Consider the following 21,897-nt stretch of genomic DNA (forward strand, 5'->3'; position numbering starts at 1 on the left):
ATCCACGATGAAGCAAAAATATCGCGTCTCAAATGAGACTTTAATCTCATCAGGCAATTAGTGCAAAGTAGCCGAATATGAGACCCATTTCTTAAAAACATCGTAACTCTTGACTGACGACACTTTTATTAAAATTCGATACACGTTTTAAAAGTAGAATATGTATTCTTTAGCAACCTACTGGAAAGTACTATAACAAAAAATCGATTTCTTCATAATAAAATAAAAACGAAAGTAATTCAAATACACAGATAAAAAAAATGAGTGTGTAATATGAGGCCCAGTTTGTTTTTTCCTGAAACTTATTTTTCTTTTTTTTTTTATAAAGTCGGCATGTGAAGTCTATTTCTTCACTACCGATTTGCGACCGATTTCCGCAGCTCCCACGGATCTGACAAACGCGATTGGTCGTAGCATTTTCCCTGCCGGTTTACTACCAATCAACAGTGTATCTCTGCGCGAAACGAGTATGCTCTACTGTCGAACGTGGTGTATACAACAGTACTTGTGAAAATCATTATACACTTACCACTTTAGAGATACTTGTAAGTTAATCGAACTGCTTCAAAAACTTTCTGCAACGTATTTGCTTGGTCAACACGCTCAATTGATTACAATGCCACTGTGCGGACAAAACTACTAATACACGGTTAGTTAGTTAAAAAATAGCATCTCTATGACATTCAAGAGTTAGCTGAGATAAGCTGGGGTCTCATATTAAGAGAGGTCGTCATATTCGGCTACTTTACCCTATTTCATTATTTTATTATTCTGGAAATATTTTGCCATTAGTTTCACCAGACTCTCACGAAACAAGTATCATGATATATTTTCAAAAATTCTCATTTAGTCGTTGCTCAGATGTTTCTTTCATGATAGAAAAGCCGCATCTTAATTGCCATCTATTCCGGAGCATTTAGGGACACCTAACTACCTTTCGATCAATATTTACACTCTCCGAGTTCCAAGCGCGTAACACAGAAGAATCTAGCTTCTAGCCTCAATCGCAGCTCAAGGAAACTTCCCGAAGCGTACCATTAACATTTCTATCCCCAGTAGAGATCCACTGGTCTTCCGTTCTCCGCGATATTAATGTACAAGAAAAATGTGAAAATTGCGAAGGAGAAGAAAGAATCGACTTACCGGGATCGGAGGAGTCCAGGCTGGTGGGCGCTTGTTGGCTGAGGGGTCCTGGTGTGCCCCCGCTTCCAGGGCTGCGTGCGTCGTCGTTGCCACCCGGGCCGGGGTACGAGAGCGACGAGGAGGGTGGCCTCTGCGTTACAACAGAACAACAACCACTGTTACACGGCGCGTCCAACATTCTTGCACTTTCGTTTTCGAATGCACACGCGAGAAACTGCACGACGCGATCGTCGGCGCGAGTGCTCGTCACGTTTTCGCGCCCTCTACCACAAGCGCCGGGCGGATTTTACTTCGCCAGCACGGTACCGTTGCGGGTGTACACGCGGAATACCATTCACGGGCCCGCGGCGGCCGATTTCGATCTCGATTAAAGGCGGAGCACACGTACCACTCCTCGAAAATGCTGCGCGGCATAAACGATCCGGGCGACGCGCGGGCCCTACGAATATTCCGCCTGGCGCTCGGTTATTCCGCGGGTGTAGCCGTTGTGATAATCACGGAGCCGCGAACTTGGGAAAAACGCGCGCGCATACACGCGCGAGCAAATTGTCGGGCGGGGCCGTGCGAGGAATACGCGACGATGGGCCCGTGGTCGTTGCTTTCCGTCCACCAGCCTAATTGTCCTGGCTCAGCAAGACGGAGCCATTACGACCACCGCGGATCACCGAAACCAAGGACGAGCGTTAATTAGCGGTTGCATGTTGTGTCGAACCCGGTCGCGAGCGGAACGCTACTGAGCCTCGGCTCGCCTCGCTTCGATACCTGTCGCGCCATTCGATAACCGACCTTGTTTTGATAATTAACCGAGGAACCGCGTGTTTGGGAACTGGTGGCAATATAGATTTCATATCTCGTGACGTTCGCGTGACGTTTCACGGACATCGGCCTCTGTTTCTTTCAGATGCAGCTGAAATTTCTCCGGCGGTGAGATCGAGACGTTTGAAGTCGAGTATGCCTGTCTATATAGAAAATGTTCGGGTTCCGTGGAATGTAAATGTTCGTCGGAACGATCGCATCTCGAAGGCAACGGCGTACGACTCGCGGAGTGGACGGTCTGGTCTTTCGTCGACGAGAACACACGTCCTCGTTATGCGTCTCCGAGCAGGAAGGTCCTATAGATTTAACCGCGCAACGATTTTAACCAGATACGAGAGAGGGCGATCGGGGGAGGGAGCGAGTCGGTACATTATCGCGAAGATGACGCCTATGACAGCATGTGGGAGTAGCTGTCACTCATTGTTGCTGCGGTAGACGTGATATATCCAGACATTTCGCTCGGTGATACCGGGCTGGCTCCGGCTGGCTCTGGGACTCTTATCACGCCGCGCACGAGGCGCGATCGATCCCGTGATTTCTGCGAAAAATGTGTATCGTCGGAGCGGATGCTTGAAAGGCGCGGCGATTTTCCATTTGCCAAGGGATACAATGGAATTACGTTGCTGTAAGGATCGTTTGGAAAATTGCACGAGTTGCGAGCCCCCTGTTATCGATAGTCAGCGAAAACGTGACAGTTCTGGCAAATAATGGAGTTGCGCGGTGATTGAATTCGCCGGAGGAACGTTTCACGATCGTGCGACGAGTGGGCAAACGAATCTGTCGACAGGAATGCTCGTCCATCGTTAGATCGTTAGGAAGAGACGCAGCGAGAGTAAGTGTCTTTTGCCGCATGCTGTTCGAATGATATTTGAAATAGTTCTGCGCCGAACATCGGACCGTCGTTTAGAATAGCAATTACCAGTATTACCATAGATAACGCAGCTCTTAGACATCTCAGCTTAGAGCACGAGTACGCGCGAAGCCCTGTCAGCGACAATAGAAGATTGCAGCTCCATCGGGCCCGAGTAATGTAGCTGTGCGCGTCTTAATTGATTTGAAATAATTCCCATCCAGGACGTCTGAATTTTCATTAGAGGGCCGTGCGATCACTTGTCCCGGACACGCAGAGGATATACGTGGAGCGAGCAAGTACAAGAGCGGTAACAAGCGAAGGGGGGACATTAATAATGCATCGGTTGTCGCTGGATTGCTTCCTACTAGCGCCCAAGTACGAAACAAAGGGCGCTGGTTGTCATTGTCACCTTCGAGGTGAACATCATCTTGTCGGCCGCGATCGCTCGAATCGAGTAATTAAGCGCGGAGGGCGTCGGTCAATCGATTACGCCTCCTTGCGTCATTTAAATGAAAACGAATCGCATCTTACACCCGCTGTTGTTCGAAAGCAATAAACGTAGGGTAATTGTGGGAGAGATGCCGCACCGGGAGAGGCGCCGCACTGCGAGAGGCGCCGCACCTTCGGTATTTCAGGGTTATCGGTAATAAAATACAACACGGCTTTATTTGCATTACGCTGTTCGTTTACGTTAGATTAATAAGCGAGAACGTGGTTACATTATTACTTTTAAAGATTTTGCTATTTTTCGAGGTAAGCCTACCGCACTTTGCCTCAATAGTTGTACGTCGAGTTTATTTTTGCTATCGTAGTAGTTAAAAATTCAGAGTTTTTCGTTATACAACTTTTGTAATACGTTAAAGGAATAACCCTTGAAAATTCGGCTATTTTCCGTTTCTGTGTTATAACTCGCGAACTGTAAGAGATAGAAAAAAAGGTTTAAGACAAAAGATATTTCTTTTAATTAAATCTACCGTTTGGGGAAAAAATATTTTACAGTTCACAAGTTATAACACAAAATCGAAAAATAACCGGATTTTCAGCGGTCAGTCACATCTCCTTAGAGTGAATTTGGACAGCAAGCAAAAGTTGCGTTGTAATCAGGAAGAAATCCCCTACATATTCACAAAGTTTCAGAATTTTTTGAATTTTCGAGTTCGCAGTCGTCCCTTGTAAGTCGACTAAATGATGCTTTTAATGTTAAAAATACAAAAAGAGTGTCTTCAAATAGATACCGTGATATCTCAAAGAAAATTATTTTACACTTTTTTCACATTTTATTCTTATTTTATGTGTAATGAATGTGGAAGGAAGAAGAAAAGAATTAAATTTAGAAAAACAGAAATAATATCTGCACCTATTTATTTTTCCAATTTTATTGTATTTTATAACTGTATAAATTAAAAAGATGTTTCATTTTACTTTGGTTTTACTATTTTTTTTTTAAATAAGAAGTTAAAATTAACAAGTTTAAATGGAAAATTAAACGTTTTTTCGAAATGCGGCACCACTCACGCACGTGCGGCGTCTCTCCCCAAAAATTGATGTTTTTAGTTTTAATTTTTTAAGGGTGACAAATATTAAAAATTTTGATTTTCGTTAACGCCAGTAGTAGGACAATATGTTCAACTAATAATATGTATCCTTGGAACAAATTTTCATTGCAAAATTTAGACACAATTAGTCCCACAATTGCCCTATATAGAAAATCAACCACGCAACAAATTTTCTCCCCCTGCCCAAGCTTTTCCAGAAAAGGAAGCTGCGCAGAACGGTCAGATTACAAGATCCAGCGATTATTCGTCTCGCTAGAAAAGATAACCAGCTGGATGCTGGATGCGAGAAGACGAAAGGGGCCTGGGGGAACGGAATCGGGAACAATTGACACGCATTTCGCATCGCTCACGGTGTCCTCGCCGATGATGACGTCACTTCCTACTAAAAGCCCGGTGCTCTTTTTCGTTTTTTAAATGGACAGCAGAGCAAGGGTCCACTGCGTGACTTGTGTCGATGCAATGATAAACGGTTAACGGGTCGACGAGTTACGCGCTCTCGTTCCACCTCGTTGCCTCTCTCATTCTCCTCTCTCTTCACCTCGTTCTGACACACTGCTCCGTGTCTACTGGCGCTCTTAAAGCGTAATTCGACAAACCGGATGTCTGGTCTGCCCCTTAAATAAATCAGTTTGCCCGCATCTCATATCCCACCCCCTGTCGCTACCTCGCGCCCCCTGTCCCCCCTCAGCGCCCGTCCTGGCGGGAAAACAGTGGATTTGGAACGTCCGCGCCGAAAGAAAAGTGACGACAAGTGACCGCAACGGTGGGCCACGGTCTTCGTTGATAAACGGGGGAAATTCTGGGATTTCGGACCACGTATCTGGTCCTCGTGGGTCAGGAGGTGAAGCCGAGCATTTGGTGCTTGCTACTCTCGATTTCCACAGCAAACTTATTTTTCCAATATCTGCACCCTAGTTCCTCAAACTCCCCCAAAGCTACTCCTCCAACATCCCCAAAACCGCGCAACCGATTACGGCCCCTTGCACTTTCCCAATGCATCGCTCTGGCAATTGTAAGCGCGCTGGCCCGTCGACCAGGGCCTCGAATCGAATCGCGCTCGTACTCTACGAAAGTTCATGGATTCGGAACGTCAGGCCCGCTGCCCCAACGAGGAAGATGGATGATAGGCGGGCGTGCGAGCGGCGTCAACCTCGCGCGGACAATAAATTATAATCCCGGTGGCGAAGCGGAGAAGTGGCGAAGTGGCGGCGCGCGCGTTCGCCCACCCGCTCGCGGGACCATCGCGAGCCGATGACTTACGCGGGCCCGCTCGCCACCGAGTCATTGTACCCGCGTATTAATTGGTCGTCGTAACATAATGCCGTATAATTATATAATTAGCGGCCGGGCATTAGTCGCGGTGACTGGTTTACGGGCGAGATACGTAAATCTCCGCCAATTAATTTATTGGTGCCCGGCAGAGAAAAGCGGCGAGACGTGGCGCGGCGCTGCAGGAACAGAGACAGAATGCGCGCGTGTGCGGCGGTCGAACGGAGGAGCGTATCGATAGGAAAGAGAAGTATGGAGGCGCGGAGCAGGGGCAAGAGTGGAGCGAGTGTCGAGATTATGAAGGCGAGAAGGCACAAGTTGTACGTTACGTATGCAGCGATGGATGCGAGGCACGTCCAATCACTCTCTGATGCATGGGTGATTCTGGAAACTAGGTCAATTTGGGAACTGATCATGGAAGATGCCGCATTGTTCGATAAGTTTGTCTTCTCTTGCGCATGGTTTTTCCAAAAGCTGCAGCTATGCAGGCCTCGCACCTTCTCGGTATCCCCCTGGTCTCGTATTAGGTTCGAGGGTCATTGGATTCGTCGCGCTTTTAGAGGTAGTCGAAGAAGATTTTAAAGCTAGAGATTGAAACAGCAGCCTCAGAAAGTTATGGGTGATTGGGACAGGCGAAGACGCGTCTCGAGGTCTCCGCTCGCTAGGCCCGTTTTCTCGGGTCGTCGAAGAGGAGGCGGAGAAACGAGTACGAGAGCTGGCCACGATAGCGAGGGTCGAGGGCAACGCGGGTTCCTCGGGCGAGAAACAGAGACAGTGGCTGAAGAAGAGAAGTCCCGGCTCCCTGTCTGCACAGTCTTGAATTTCTCCACGATACCGGCCGCCTTACAGGGATCATAAATTACGATTTATTGCAGAGGCAGCGCCTCCGCTCGACGGATTATCTTACCGTTATGTCAGCACGGTACAATTATATTTACATTTTCCACCGTAATGGAATCTTGGCTGTTCCCTGCGCGAATAGTGGACGGCTGAGTCTAGCTGGGTACGTGTAGGGGAGATCGGGGCTAGATGTTACAGGGGCAGGTTGTTACAAAGCAGTTTAAATTTTTTCGCTTGCGCTAACACTTCGACGATGAAGTGGCTGATGTGTTTCAACCGTACACAGTTGTGTGTGTTGTTTGTTTGTAGTCGGTTCACGCGTTGTCACTTTATTACAGTTTTTTGTGTTTTCGGTACTAATAGTAACTTTTCTCTTTGTACTTCAATTTTTTCTAACGAACAGACAGATAAATGTGTGTAAATTAATATTACCACGTTTGAATCAGTGTTCCTTTAGCTGCGGATTCGTACCAAGAACATGAGAATACACCAAACTGGTATGAACTTATAGCTTTTTATCAGAGTTGGGCAAAATGTAATCTAATTACAACTTACAAATTAGGATTAAAATGTAATTGTGTAGTTGATTACACATTATTTTCCGTAATCGGTAATTTAGGTAGTTGACCATTTGGTTTCGTCAGCTACCTAAATGAACGATTACAGAAAATAATGTGTAATCAACTACACAATTACATTTTAATTCTAATTTGTAAGTTGTATTGAGATTACATTTTGCCCAACTCTGCTTTTTATACACAATGGTGTCAACCGGGGCAAGTTGTTACACAAGACAAGGGGCATGTTGTTACAGAGGGAAAGAGGCATGTTGTTACATTGTATTTAGTAATTAATTTATTAATTTAACCCTTTCAACTGTTAAAAGAAAAAACGAAAAGTAAAAATCGGAACCTAAAAAGATTTTATTAAAAAATTTTAAAAAAGAAACTGATGGCATAAAAATAAAAAAACATACAGTAAAGAAAAGGCAGATGAGAAATAAAACCACCACAAATAATAGACACGAGTCCCCGTATGAAACGGACGACGATAATTAGTGCAACTGATTTCAGTAGTTTCTTATTATTTTTAAAATGGATTTTTCATTGTATATTTATTGTAATAGATTCCTACCATTAATAAATTTACTTTTGTCCAAGAAAATATAATTATATCACTCATAATAAGCCTCGTTCCGTAAAATTTAATCCTGTAACAACTTGCCCCGTATTGCGTAACAACTAGCCGCTACTCGGGGCACGTTGATACAACATGTCTCGACCTTCAAAATGGCTTGTTTCAAAGTCATGGTTTTCGTTTAATTACACGCGATAGCGGTCATCGGTAGAGGAAAGAACGTACTTTAAGCGAGAGTCATTGATAGTATTGAATATGGAGTGCAAAAAAAATAAAAAATAAAAAACTGAAAATTGTAACAACTAGCCCCGGTCTCCCCTACTCTGTGATCAGGAAACTTTGATGAAATTTCATTCCTTCGTTGCTCTGATTTAACTGGACATACAGATTAGATTCTCTTTTATTCTCCGAAGGAAATCGCTGGCAAAGTTCTACGCGACCGTGTACAGAAGCTTCGACATCGAAAAATAAAGGAATGGGAGCTGATCGTTCTCCAGCAGCTCGCCGTTTCGGCGACAGACGTCGTCGTCGATGACGCAACCGTCGACGAATCGGCGATCGAAGAGGAAAGGCGCAGCCACGGGTGTGATAAATGCCAGAGCAATTACGTATTGACAGTGGACGCTGCATCGCTCGCATACACACCGTCGTTCCGTGTATAATACACGCGCGTTCCGTCTTTGTTCGCTGGCGAACGTCGTCGCGCATCTCGCTTCGTCGTCGGGAGTTAGGAGACGCTACCTCCATGGAATACGGGATGGAACACGGAGATCGATGGCGCAAATCGATTGGAAATGTCCGAGCGAACCCGCGACAGAGATGGTTCGACGCTTCGGCCACGATGGAAACCGATTTTGTCAACTCTAGTCGAAACTCTACGTTGCTTTCGATCTGAAGAAAGAGACGATCAGATCCGAGTATTCGGTGATAGGTGGGATGCCGTGGTTTAGCCGAGAATATTCCAGCGAGGTGTGGCGAGAGGAAGACAGAAGAGTCGAAGAAGGGAAGTGACCATGCACGAAGGGATCCCATCGAGCAGGATCCAGGGACCCGAAGGAGACTCGAGTATGGGTCAAACGAAGGTTTCAAGAAGCTTCAACGAAGGAGGAGGGCCAACACTCGACTAGCTGATGGATCTAATCAACATTCCTCCCTAATCACAACATACCTCCCTCTCTCTCATCCTCGAGCAGCGAGAGTCCGCTCTTTTTTCATGCGTGAGAGGCTCCTTCTCTCTCGACTCCTCTACCACTCGTCGAGTCTCCGCAGAGGAGATTTCCAGACGTGTCCTCCCCGTCGGTCAACGCGTTCGTTTTAATTTGGCCGCCGTATAAATTAGACTCCCAAATGATCGTCGCGCTGCTTCAAAAAAACCGCGCGGCGTACCAGCGAAAAACCCGGCTCCTACGAATTCGAATTTCGCGATTTACAATGCGACCGTCGTCCTCGGGCGTCGCGTCGCCTGGCCTCGTTGGTAGCCGAACTCCAGGAGCATTGGGGCGATCGCGGTGGATCGATGGAAATCGTGAATCACGCTCTCGGAGCTATTTTTGCATCGAAATCCCTCTGCGGTTTGACCAGTTTCGTGCCCACGGACCGAAGCGAGTCGAGGCGTCTCCTTAACGTCCGATACGAAGACAGCAATTCAATTTATGTGAAAGTTAATAGACACGAAGCTCCCGCCCGCAGGATCTACCGTTCGATTCCACTTCGCGGGAACTTGCCAGAGGAAGAAGAATCCCTCCGCTCCCGGAATCCCTCAACTATTACCGAATATTATCTCGCCGTCCGAGGCGTCTACGGAGTCTACTTAACCTTGTTCTTTGACAGTGTCTGAAATTGAACGTCGCCGTGGCGAGAGAGAAACGAAAAAGGAGGAACTTCGCTTCTCCTCCTTTAGATAGCCAAGCCGCAGGGCGGCTGGTATCTGCGGAGCAGGCACCGCGGGGACTTCTCGCTGGCAGAAGGAAGAGGATATTAAGCGACGTCGATCGAGGCCTTGCGTCTACGGGGTTCGCAGGTAACGATAACGGGAGCCGGGCCCAGCGGTAACAACGCGGTCAAACCGGCAGCAGCTCCGGCGAATACGGCACGAAGCTCGGGCTCATATCTAGTGGCACGGTGGCGGCGTTCCTCGGCTAATTGGTTTCCCGTGTTGCCTTCGTCTCCCTCGGGATAAGGCGACCAGCTTCCCCTCGCACACCCCCTTTCTTCTATCGCGCTTCACCTTCCCTCGTCCTTCGCGGTTTCCATTCCTTTTTCTCCTCCGTTTCTTCGCCGACGGAAAGCCGATCTCGGTAATGAGGACGTTATTGATGATTTCGCGCAATTGCCTGGCGGAGATTCCACGTTTTCACCGCGCTAGGGAACAGTTTGGTAATACACAGCACGCAGGGAAGGAGTTCGGGGTGCTCGGTGGAGTTTCCTGAGAACTGAGCTCTTCCACGGGTGCGTTATTCTTTGCTGCTGCTGCTTTGGGAAGAGATCTCGCCGGTCCCTGAACGCCATTTTTCCCATCGATGGCCTCGATTCTTTCGCCTCCTCCCTCGCCACTGCACCGTCCCTCCCCGGTCGCGGGGGAGAAAGGAAGCAGGATAGATCGATACCGCGCGCCGGCGGATTTACAATGCAAATTGAATATTCACCGTCGGCTGGCTGGCCAAGATCGGCAGATCAGTCGCGGCTGCGGCTGTTTTAACGAGAGGGACCGCGCGAATTTTTATCGCACGCGCGCGAACGTAGCGAGCGGGGCGCGTGCGTACGGGGACGGACGGGCTGCTAACGATTGCCAAGAGGCAGCATCTTATCGTGAACGGCGATCGCATTAAGCGTGGACAGTGACACCCAGCTACAGCCGCCATTATATACGTTCGTTAGTGAAAAATAATCGAGGGTTCACGAGCGGCACGGAGAGAGAGCGCGAGCGCGCGCGCGCGCGCGTGCTCCGACGCTTTCCAGTCGTTAAAGACGCCTGCGACCATTCCGGCGGTGAGGAACGCGGCTGCGAAACTCCTAAGATCGTTTCTTCGATCGTTCGCTGCCAACGAGTGCGACGAGCGTTGCCAACGGGGCGATAAGAGGAACGATAGCCCTCGTTTGCACCGTGCCCGCGAGTTACGATGCTTGTGACGAGCAACTGGTGCACGTGTAGGTACTATTATCGCCGAATTATGGTGGGCTTAATGAGCGAACTCGTATCCGAATTGTTGCCCGTGAGAACCACTGACTGTCGAAGAGAGAGAGACAGAGAGACAGAGAGACAGAGAGAGAGAAAGACAGAGAGAGAGAGAGAGAGAGAGAGGCAGGGAGAGAGAGAGAGAGGGAGAGAGAGAGAGAGGGAGAGAGAGAGAGAAACAAGTCGAACGGACGAAGCCTTGATAGCGACCACTCTGCCCACATATGTTAACGCGCTCACACAGGCATCGAGTGACGCATACCAGCGCACGCATACGGCTGGCACATGACCGAACGAGGGAAAACGCCGAAACCGTCCCAAAATCCGACAGACCGTGAAAACACCGCTTTTCGGCACGGGAAATTGTCACTCGGGGAACGTTTCGTCCATCTGGATTCGTTTGTCGAACGAGTGCTGCCTTGAAAACACTAAGTAAACGTGCAACTCGCAAAGTTTGTGCTAATGCCAGTCACTGGAGCAGAACGCGATCCCAATGCAAATGGGTGCTAGAAAATGAGAAAATAAAACGCGGTATGTTTCTCCGAGGTACCCAAGTACCGATTTATTATGGAATAATATTGATCCACCAGAGAATCTTCTATGTATCAAAGATGAGATCGATTAAGGTAGAGAAAACACGCGGTGCTGAATTTTCTAGGAAGATCGAGCGCGCACTCGGCGACGACACTGGCCAAGCCGCAACCCCTTGGCGAGGGTGGATCCGATCCAGAGGCGCGATAAGGCGAGAGGCCATGACATGCGGTTCGCCGTCTGTCAGTCGGTTTCGTCCAGGATATTCACCGTTTGCCACACCCGTGTCACGTTGCTCCCTTGCTCGTGCATCACCGAGGGAGCCTCCTGCTCCCCTTTCTCGGAATATGGATCCATATACGTAAAATGCATCCATATTTAACGAGGCCAGCCGAACCCTGGCGATGCAAATTCTTGCGAGAGCCCGCCAGACGCGTAGACGCTGGGCGAAGGGAAAAACGTTCGCTGGCGGCTTGTGTCCCTGATCCCACAGGTGATCAAATATATACTTCTGCGGGATGTGGGAACACTTTTCGAGGGCGGGATGACTCTCTCGCTTTTATCCTTCGCGCAGTGCCTAAAAGACGATTCGCTTACGACCGGGGTGGAAGCCTAGATTCTAATAAAACCCTGTCCAAGTCGAACGCCTGCCCTCTATACCCGTCACGCAATAACTTGGATCTCATCGGGCAGCGGTGGCAAATTAAAAATGATTCGGCGCGCGTGTTGCAGTCGATAGCTCCGTTTCGATCGAGCGAACGTGCCCGATCGAAACGTGTCGAGATAAACGGTCGTTACTGCTCGCCCATGCGTTTCGATATCGCAGAAGAGCGGCGCATAATGAGCGGCGACTGGAGTAGCACGCTAATAATAAAGGCCGTAATTGAGCGGTGGAGTTCGAGGCGAGAGAGCGTTGCAGGAAGAACAAGCGGTCGGAGGGATTCGCGTCCGTGTCTCGGTGCGGGACGAATGAATGGACCGTACAACAGGCCCGCCGCTGTTTCCGGTTTCGCCCCTGGTAATTGAGAGCGTAGCTCTCTCGCCGCGGGCTCCGTGAGAATTTCGCGAGCATCTCCTCGTTGGTCGCGCTTTTCAGACGTTTCCTGCCTCTTCGTCGGCGATAAGAGAACGAGTTGCCATAGAGAGCAACGAATCGAGTTGTAACGTCAGCTACTTAAGAACGGTCTCTTCGAGATCTCGCTGTGCCGGTTCTATGTCCACGATGCAAACCGAAAGAAGAGGTCTGTCGTTGCGGACGGTCCCGGGGCCCAATTCGCGAACGACCATCGCCCACAACTTCCTCCAAGTTCCCAGGGAATTACCGCCGCGTCCGCCTCCGGTTCAACCTGCACTCGGACGTTTCGATGGCCATCGGAAGGAGGAAACACCTTTTTAAAAAGGGAGTGTCGGCACGGGTGGAGAGAGTTGGCCGGGGTTGCCCACTTTCTCGCTCGCCTCCTGTCCTTAGGTCTGTCACTGGACGCACGCAACGCACTCTCTCGCATGCCACGCTGTTATTACGCCGTGCACTGACCACGCCAGCCCCTATCTTTTCAACCGAAGCGCGAGAGAGCGGCGGCAAGAAAGCCGCAGACCAGGTAAACGCCTCGAGACTAACAGGTGCACGCTCGCGAGCGCTAATTCTCGTTACAGTTTCATATCCCTGCGTCTACTTTGATTAGCCGTGATATCTAGCTGGATACTCGCTCTTCCACGGAGAACAAGCGGGTCGATCCTCTACCTTGCGAAACGTACGATTATCCACGTGAAATCCCGCTAATGTTCGATCCAGGATCAGGCGAGTGTATCGGCTAGCTTCTGTACGAAGAGGCGGGACAATGTTCGTGGATGCGCGGAGCTGGGAATCAGCGCTTTCTATTTCTTCTCCCGTTATAGGAGCAGATTCAGCCATTAGATGCTTTTCACTCGACCCTTGATTGGTAATAGGTCTCTCTGGACCGTTTCAAAGTTGCGAATGCTCCGGCGATGCAACTAGGCCGTCTACTTATAGAATGCATCGGTATCAATCTTCCCGCAGCGATAGATCTCTTCCAGTCAAAGAAGCGAAGCTCGATCATTGAATTTTGCCGTGCTCGGATCCTGATCCAGCGCGAAAAATCGCCTCCATTTCCTCCGATCCGATTGCCCAGACCATTCCTCGGCGCTTTTTCTTTTATTCCCAGCCTCTTAATCGCGCGTACGTATCACCGCGGGCGGAATGCCCGCGCGTGTTCCGCTCGCGGCGGAAAAAGCGAGGAGAAAGAGGACGGCTCCTGATCGCGGCGGTTGTAGCGACCACCGTAACTGTCAACCGGAGGAAAGTGGCCGTACGTCAGTCTGGATGGAAGAACCGCGCGGGTCCCGCGAGAAGAAACGTCACCGCGTGGAAAACGGTCCCGAGCCGTTCGATTGACGAACGAGCCTCGCCTGATTTATTCGTAATCGCGGGATGTATCGAGAAACAGGACTCGAGTGATCCCGCGTGCTTTTGGACGTAGGTGCATGCATAGCCGACGCTCCTGATGAGCTTTTCAAGTTCTCTGAAGCTTGCTCGTGTCGAGTTCCGGAGGCTCGGGAAGAACACGGTCATTCGAGAGGTTGCAAGGGGCACGAGAAATGTCTCTTCTTTCTGTTCCGATTCCCTGCGCGTCTCCAGTTCCTAGCACTGTGCAACAGGGCTCGGCGAGATAGGGAGACTGGACGCGCTTTCTTGAAATAGATTTACAAGGAATAATACTGTCGTAAAATAAGCAGTGGAGAAAAAGCAGGATCCAGCTCATCAAGCGGATCCAGCAGGAAGCGGTTCTCGCGCGGCCGCGGTTCCACGGGCCATCGTCTTTTATGCCCACTTGGCGGTTTACGGTAGCGACACGGATCCACCGTATAATTATCATATTACGATTATGTTTACGGTCCGACGCGGCTCTAATTAAATGTGTATTCGCCCGTGGATAGGCCGCCGCGTGTTTACAACCACGTAAAGCCCTGAAACGAGGGGCTTTCTATCAACGGACCGAGACTTGTCTTACGAACGATGTAGCGTTGATTTTATGGATCGCCAACGATCCACGCGGTTTTTGCCGGGCGAAGATGCTTCCTGCTTCTGACTTCTAGGGAGGCGTTCCGTAGGACGCGGACGAGGCGGATGAATTGCGGCGCATGGGGTATCGTTGCTGCGGTGATTTGCTCGCAAGTCGATCTCAGTTCTTGGAATCGGGGGTTTTTAGTTGTGGGTATTAGGATTCTGTGTTTCGCGAAGTTTCTCCGATCAAAGAGCGCAATAGCAACCAGCAGAGGATGCACCGCGGTAAAATTCCACGGATCAGCCCGCAGCGATTGTTACGCCACGCCGATAATTCGGCTCGCCGCGTTACAACACCGCCAGCCGGTGGCTTTTATTATCGCGCAAACACTGGGGTTTGATAAACCGCGGCGCGCTTTATTGCCGTCTCGGCGCTCCTTGTAACGCGACAATTCGCTCTGCGCTTTGGTCCTCGTTGTGGAAAAAAATCGCCACCCCTCTGCAGGGCCCGCCACTGAATCGCATCGCTCCCAAAGTGAAAGCAGAAGAGCTGGTAAGCCATTGAAAATTTTCCATCGCATACCGTCAAGCACCCAGTTCCTGATCAGAACCCAATTCCTGATCAGTTTAGGAAAATAAACCAAATAATAAGCTTATTGTGATACAAATTTATTCTAAGAAATTACTAAATAATTATGAAGTATTTTGAAATTTATACGCAAAATTTGATAGCTCATAGTAAAACGCGTGAAGGTGATCAGAAACTGCTCCCTTTGCATTTTTCACTTTCAAAGTTAAATTGTAAAATAATCATCAATATGTGTGCACTTTTTTTACACCAAATTAAAGATAAAACATAGATTTACTGAAGTAGCAAAAAATCTTTTAAATTTGGTTAAGTTACGTTTTCCCTTTACACGTTTAAAAATCCGCGGTAGTTACTCTTAAGTGATCAGGAACTTGGTCCTTGACGGTAGGCTCGGATGGACCAGTCGTGAAATGTGCGATCGGTACGGTGATTCCAGTTTAGAAGGAAGCTCGTCGTCGTCGTCGTCGATCGTTTGCGCGGTTAACCCAGTGACCGACAGAGCTGACACTGGACACCCGAGAGCAAGAGAGGCAGAGGGAGAGGAGTTTGTGCCAACAACGAGAGCCGAGACGAAATTGGGGGACGAGTAGACGGTTGGGCGGATGCGTCGAGTAATGTACTTCCGGTTATTGAACGCCGTCTGAAGGCTGAAGGGAATTTCGGTGTTCCGCTGTGCTCTGGCCGGCACCTGGAGCTTGCACTCGGACCTCTCGTCACGAGGGAAACGCGTTACCCGGGTGTCCTGGATGCGGTGGTCCTGATTAAACAGAACCTCCAGGAAACATCTGCCAGTCGGCTTGGCTTCCTTTGGATTTTCAATCCATTACGAGGGGAGGGTAAATTAACAGGGAGCAGCAAGATACGAATCAACGATCCATCGAACCCCAGCTCATCGAAGAGGGAGCCCCCGATCGTGGAAAGTACTCATCGATACAACGATTCCGGTATGGAGAGCTTGTCCTATTTAACATTGTTCGGGATATTTCTGTGCCAAGTTAATATAGCACGTACAAGAGCTTAACGCGTCAGCAGAGGAAGCGCATGGGTGTTGAAGCACAGATAGCCAAGCATTCATCCCCATGAATCCCGCTATCCGACATCTTCTCGATGGCATTAAGGGGTTATACCTAGTCAGGCGGTCTAAGAGAGACGAATATTTGTGAATTTTTTTTGAAGAAGCGGAAGAGTATATTTTTACAGAACTTTTTGCGCTTGAAAGAGCAACATTTAAAGAACATTTGGTAATTTTTTCGTGGAAAAATATTTACGTTTATAATAAAATAACAAGCGACATCCAAGAAGCATTTTTAAAATTTTCGTTTTGCGGTGAGCACTGCCATTCGTAACCAGATTATCTAAAATCAAAAAACAAAAATAAAATTTTGTTAGTATACTAATGTATCCTTAGGTTGACGGAGAATATTTTCGGAAATATTAATTTAGAACAAAATGACGGCTATTTAAAGTTGAAATCGTGCAATAATCACGCGAAGAAAATCAGGATTTCAACTTTAAATAGCCCCCATGTTGTTTTAACTTAATATTTCGGAAAATTCTCTCCGTCAAGCTGAGGATACATTAATATACTAACAAAACCTTTTTTGTTCTTTTATTTTAGATAATCTGGTTCCGAATAGCAGTGCTCACCGCAAAAGCAAATTTTTAAAAATGCTTCTTGGATGTCGCTTGTTATTTTATTATAAACGTAAATATTTTTCCACGAAAAAATTACCAAATGTTCTTTAAATGTTGCTCTTTTAAGCGCAAAAAGTTCTGTAAGAATATACGCTTCCGCTTTTTCAAAAGAAATTCACAAACATTCGCTTCTTTCCGGCCGCCTGACTAGGCATACCCCCTTAAAGCAGCGATCGCAGAGGCACGGCCTCGGCATTCGACGCCGCGCCGCGCAGAAGAGTACGTGGGCGGTCAGGAGAGGGTTAATATCCTTCGAGAGATACGGCGGCGGTTCTCGAACTTCTTCAACCGCTTATCACCCGTATTCTCGTGTCTCCTTTTCCCCCCTTTAATGCCGCTACGAATACGACGGCGAAGGGAGCAGAAACGGGAGGGCCGGGGGAGAGGAAGGAAAGGGCAACATTAACGCGTCCAGGACGTATCTTTCGAGCGCGATTCACGCGAGAGACGGTTATCCCCCCGTCGCAGGCCGATCTTTCCTCTCGGCCGTGGTATTCCGCAACTTTTGGCCGCTAAATGGCCCGAGGACCGCGGCCGTTTTAACATTCCCTCTCATTAAGGCGCCCCGGGAACGTTATTTCGCCGCTCTCGATCGTGCGACAAGCGCGCAATTAAAAAAGAGTCAAAGCGCGCTGGACCGCTGCTCGAGGTCGCCCGCGATCGCGAGGAATCCGCTGCGGATATCGCGGAGGCGACGACATTAGACTCACCGTCGGTGGACTTTTATCTTAATAATATCTCTACCCTCGTTTCCACAGTGAATGCCCTCCGACACGAACGCCAGGCGGCTTGAATGGTTTATAATTGCGTGCATCGTAGATATAGTACGCGATACTGTTTGTTTCTGCACGCGGCACCGTGCGAGGCATTGCTCTCCGCTTCCGGCTACGTATCTCCCGCGCCGCTATCAGCCACCCGCGAAATCCTCTAACTCGAACGCTGTTCCCCCGCGAAATCCTCCGCAATTAACCTCAATCGACTTCGGCGAAGAGTCGCGCGCGGTTTTCCCTTCGGCCAGGAACGAGGCAAGTCGTTACCGAAAAGACGCATCAAGACGGCGCACCGTTTAATGACGATATAATGACACGCTCGGCTGGGGTAATGGTTTCGACACGTTGCTGGCTCGTCTCCGGTATCGAGATGGGAATCCAAGGATGCACGTACCAGCGTTCCGTTCCCTCGTGGCTCGAGTTCGACGCGGTGATCGAATGGAAAAGGGTTTCGACAGTCACGGCTGATGCGTAACAATCGCCGAATCAGAGACTATTTCATCTTCGTCGAGGATGCGAGCAAACCAGCGAACGATCTCTCCTCTCGCAACGAGGATCGTTCGTGAAGGGCTCCTAAGACGGTTTCTAATGCTCGTACCTATTCGTGGAAAGTCTCGCGAACCGTCGCGAAGAATCATTTACGATCACCTCTCACCGATTTAATAAATGCTCGCGAGCAAACCACGCGGCCATCGTTGGATCCATCGCGTTCCATTCGTCTAGCTGGATTAGGTAAGCGACGAGTTCTCCGTAAGCTGGGTATCTCAGAATGGGACACCAGTCTTTCTGTTCTTCCAGCAAAGCGCGAAACTAGAACGAACGTAAAACGAAGAAACCCAACCCCCCAGGAGTCACACACCTCGAGTGCCTACACCTCCGAAAGAAGTTCGTCGGATTCTACCGCGAAATAGGAGGAAGCGACGCGATGCGGGAGTCAAGGGCCGTCGTAGGTATTTGCATAGGCTAATGAATATGTTAAATCAATTTCGCGAAACGAGCGGAGCCCGGGAGCAAGCGGAACCACCAGCTAAGGCCTGTTATTATTGTAATTGCCGCGCGTGTAAAACCGCGTGTGGAAAATGAGCCTAATGTGACGTGAGCGCGGGCGGCAAAGCTCCGGCACGTAAGCGGCGACCAGCATTCAGGGATGCGTTTCTGCCTGCTTTAAACGCGCGCGTGTCGCCCGCACACGCGAGCGGCCCCGCGCCGCCCTGGCACTCGATCGTTTCGCCACTTCGCGCGTACGTGTCGATTCCGCTTCCACGGTGACAAGCCTTTGAGTGCTTTCGGCTTTGAATGGGTAAATGTTTGATAGTCGAATATTGACTCGCTCAAGTTTCGTCGAGGACCGCGCCGGCAAGAGAAAAGTACACTTTCGAGTGCTCGAGGGAGACCGTTGGTGTCCAGAATCGGGGAAACGCGTGGCTCTGGTCGCTGAAATGCGATCGAATTGAAACAGCGATTCAGCCGGGCGGTGAGCACCGCGTTCGGGAGCGGCGATTCCGCGAAATATGTTGATTACCTTGCTCCGAACCTTGTACCTAATTCGTTATGTACCATCTACGCTTGTAGCAAATCTATTTATATGCGCGGAGATTATAAGCTCAGGATTCTATCGGTCTTCCGTTGGGTGGGTATCTTGGAGCGCTGCGCGAAGAAAAACGGGCAAAAAGGGGCGAAGCTGCGATACGCTCGATAAAATAATAATTAAGATAGAATGGCGAAGGAAATTTGTCTTGCGAGAGGTTTTAAAGCGTGTAACGCTAATGAGGTTTAAATACACGTAGAACACGAGAAAATGTAGATGAATATTTTCCCAATATATCTGCCCGCCTGTCGTTGGAATCGGAATTTACCGACAGCAGGCCATTAACGACAATTTATGAAAGCTGCCATAATTACTAAATACCCTGTCACTGGTACAGATGCGATTTTCATCGTGACAAACCTGTTCGTTACGCCTCTGATTTATATAAATACTCGTATCAAGTTACAAAGTATTCTCGCGGTGAGATTCAGGTGTAGAAGCCTGAACTGTCGCACGTACCTTGCACGATCAACCCGAAATTTCTCTTTAATGACTTCACAGCAGCGATATGCTAAGCGCAGGGCGCGGAGAGTGCGAGTAACAGCCTGGCATTGCCAAGTTCCGAGCAGCTTCTTTCCCTTTCGGTTTTCATTTAACCTCGACACTGTGTGGAAGATTGAACGGAGAAGGAAATGATGAGAAGCCCGCAATCGAAGCTCATCGCGAGCTATCCTCGTCTAGCAACTCCCGCTTTCAAGGAACTCATCCTCGATTCCCACAAGCCTGAGGATTCCTCCACAGAAAAGCACAAGCTTGCCCAAAGAGGATGACAAGAAGTCAGCGGCTGGTTAGCCGCTAGCTTCGTCCCTAGCCATCCTCCCGGTAACTCCCGCTTGCGAGAAGCTCAGCCTCGATTCTCGTTAATCCGAAGATGCCTCCGCGGCAAAACAGAAGGCCGCGCGGAGGAAGACGCGGCCGCAGGGACGGCGAGGCCCGCGAGGACGAGCCGCGGAGGAAAAAGAGAGGAAGGACGGCTCGGTGTGCGGTATGCAAAGTCTCTCGTTGCTTTAACGAGGGAAGCGAATCTCGAAGACGACTACCGAGGCCTTTTTTCGCGTGCGCCGTCCTTCGTGCACGTCCATATGTCGGCCCTCCCGACGCTGGCGGAGGAGCAAGCGGGACAGAGATCGGGGCGAGGGAAAGAGGCCGAGGATCGGAGGACCGGCGTGCAGGAGGTGGCCCTTTCTTGCTCTTCCTCCTTCTCGCCCTGCAGCTGCCTCGAAAAACTCCTTCGACCCTGCCCTGAAAAACTGCTCTGCCTAACGAACCATCGCCCATTCCCACTTAAGGGGTTATACCTAGTCAGGCGGCCGAAAAGAGGCGAATATTTGTGATTTTTTTGAAGAAGCGGAAGCGTATAATTTTACAAAACTTTTTGCGTTTAAAAGAGCAACATTTAAAGAACATTTGGTAATTTTTTCGTAGAAAAATATTTAAGTTTATAATGAAATAACAAGCGATTTTTTTCGCGTAATTTTTTCAGGAAAAAATTAGGATTTCAACTTTAAATAGCTGCCATGTTGTTTTAACTTAATATTTCGAAAATTCTCTCCGTCAACCCGAGGATACATTAATATACTAACGAAATCTTTTTTGTTTTTTGATTTTAGATAATCTGGTTCCGAATAGCAGTGCTCACCGCAAAACCAAATTTTTAAAAATGCTTCTTGGATGTCGCCTGCTATTTTATTATAAACGTAAATATTTTTCTACAAAAAAATTACCAAATGTTCTCTAAATGTTGCTCTTTTAAGCGCAAAAAGTTCTGTAGGAATATACGCTTCCGCTTCTTCAAAAAAAATTCCCAAATATTCGCCTCTTTTCGACCGCCTGACTAGGCATAACCCCTTAACCGAGAACACCAGTTACGGTCTCGCGACTCGCCAACCCGTTTCTCTCGCTTCCCTCCTTTATTTCCCACCAGTTCACGCAGCAAAGTGGCGTTTAACCCCGTCCCCGACGACTTTTCCGGGACAGTCCGCGCATTCGGTTTGGTTCGCTGTCCCAGCGCCGCCGAGGAATCGACATACCGAAATTCAATTCCATCCGAGAGCAGATTCTCGGCGATCTTCGAGAAGGAAAATCCCCAGGCGAAAGAAGTCATGTAAGATCGAGCACCTCCCCCACGCTTCCACCTATTCCACGGGGAGGACGTTCGCGTAAATTCAACGCGATAACGCGGACCATCCGGTTCATCGGAAATTAATAATTCCCGCGGCACTTTCCGATCAGAGGGCGAGCGACGTAACTCAAACCGGGAACGGTAGTCGGCCCCGTGAGGAGCAAAGCGGACCGGCGCGGCGCGCATAAGGCACTCGAGACTACGTTACGACGCGACTATAAACGTCCCCGGCTAATATTGAATTATGATACTGCAAGTAGGTACACTCAATAAAATATTAAATTCCGGCAAGATAAGCGGTCCCGCGGACCCGCTCGTTTATCTAATGAGCCCCTCCTCCCATTAATATCCACTTAGCGCGCGGAGCACGATAACGCCGCCGGTTTTTGACTGCACGCGCGCCTCGGGTCGAATCCGAATCCGGATCACGCGGCTGGCCGCGGTGTCGCCGAGCCGAGGTGAACGCGCGAGGGTGCCACACGGGTCGTTTACATACGACGGATTAGACGCAGGCTCGCTACCGCGCTGAACTTGCGCAATCTCTTATCAGACCGGCAGCGAGGTATCCTCGTACCGTAAATACCGGTTGCAACAGCTTATAATCCGAACACACATATCGCCCGGGGCCAACGTTTCGTCTTCCCTCCCTCTTTTCCCGGCTGGAAATACCGGCGTGCACCGGCGATAAACGCGTCACCGGGGAAACGGGCCGAGGAAAGCGGGTACACACGGCGACGGTGTGTTTCTGTTCTGGAAATCCCTGCTGCGAGGATCGCGCCAGCTACCTGTGT

The 21,897-nt window shown here is 49.2% G+C and overlaps 1 protein-coding gene across 5 annotated transcripts in view; it reads right to left on the minus strand.

Annotated features, from left to right (window-relative positions):
- The window catches only part of Hth (Meis homeobox homothorax), a 466,430-nt gene that overhangs the window by 332,214 nt on the left and 112,319 nt on the right, over window positions 1-21,897 (minus strand). For all 5 annotated transcript variants that reach the window (XM_076810875.1, XM_076810873.1, XM_076810874.1 and 2 more), the window contains exon 7: window positions 1,144-1,273. In XM_076810875.1, coding sequence (XP_076666990.1) covers window positions 1,144-1,273 — 130 coding nt within the window. The remainder of the gene's footprint in view (window positions 1-1,143; window positions 1,274-21,897) is intronic.

The sequence above is a fragment of the Andrena cerasifolii genome, chromosome 4 (genome assembly GCF_050908995.1).
Source record: "Andrena cerasifolii isolate SP2316 chromosome 4, iyAndCera1_principal, whole genome shotgun sequence".
Lineage (NCBI taxonomy): Eukaryota > Metazoa > Arthropoda > Insecta > Hymenoptera > Andrenidae > Andrena > Andrena cerasifolii.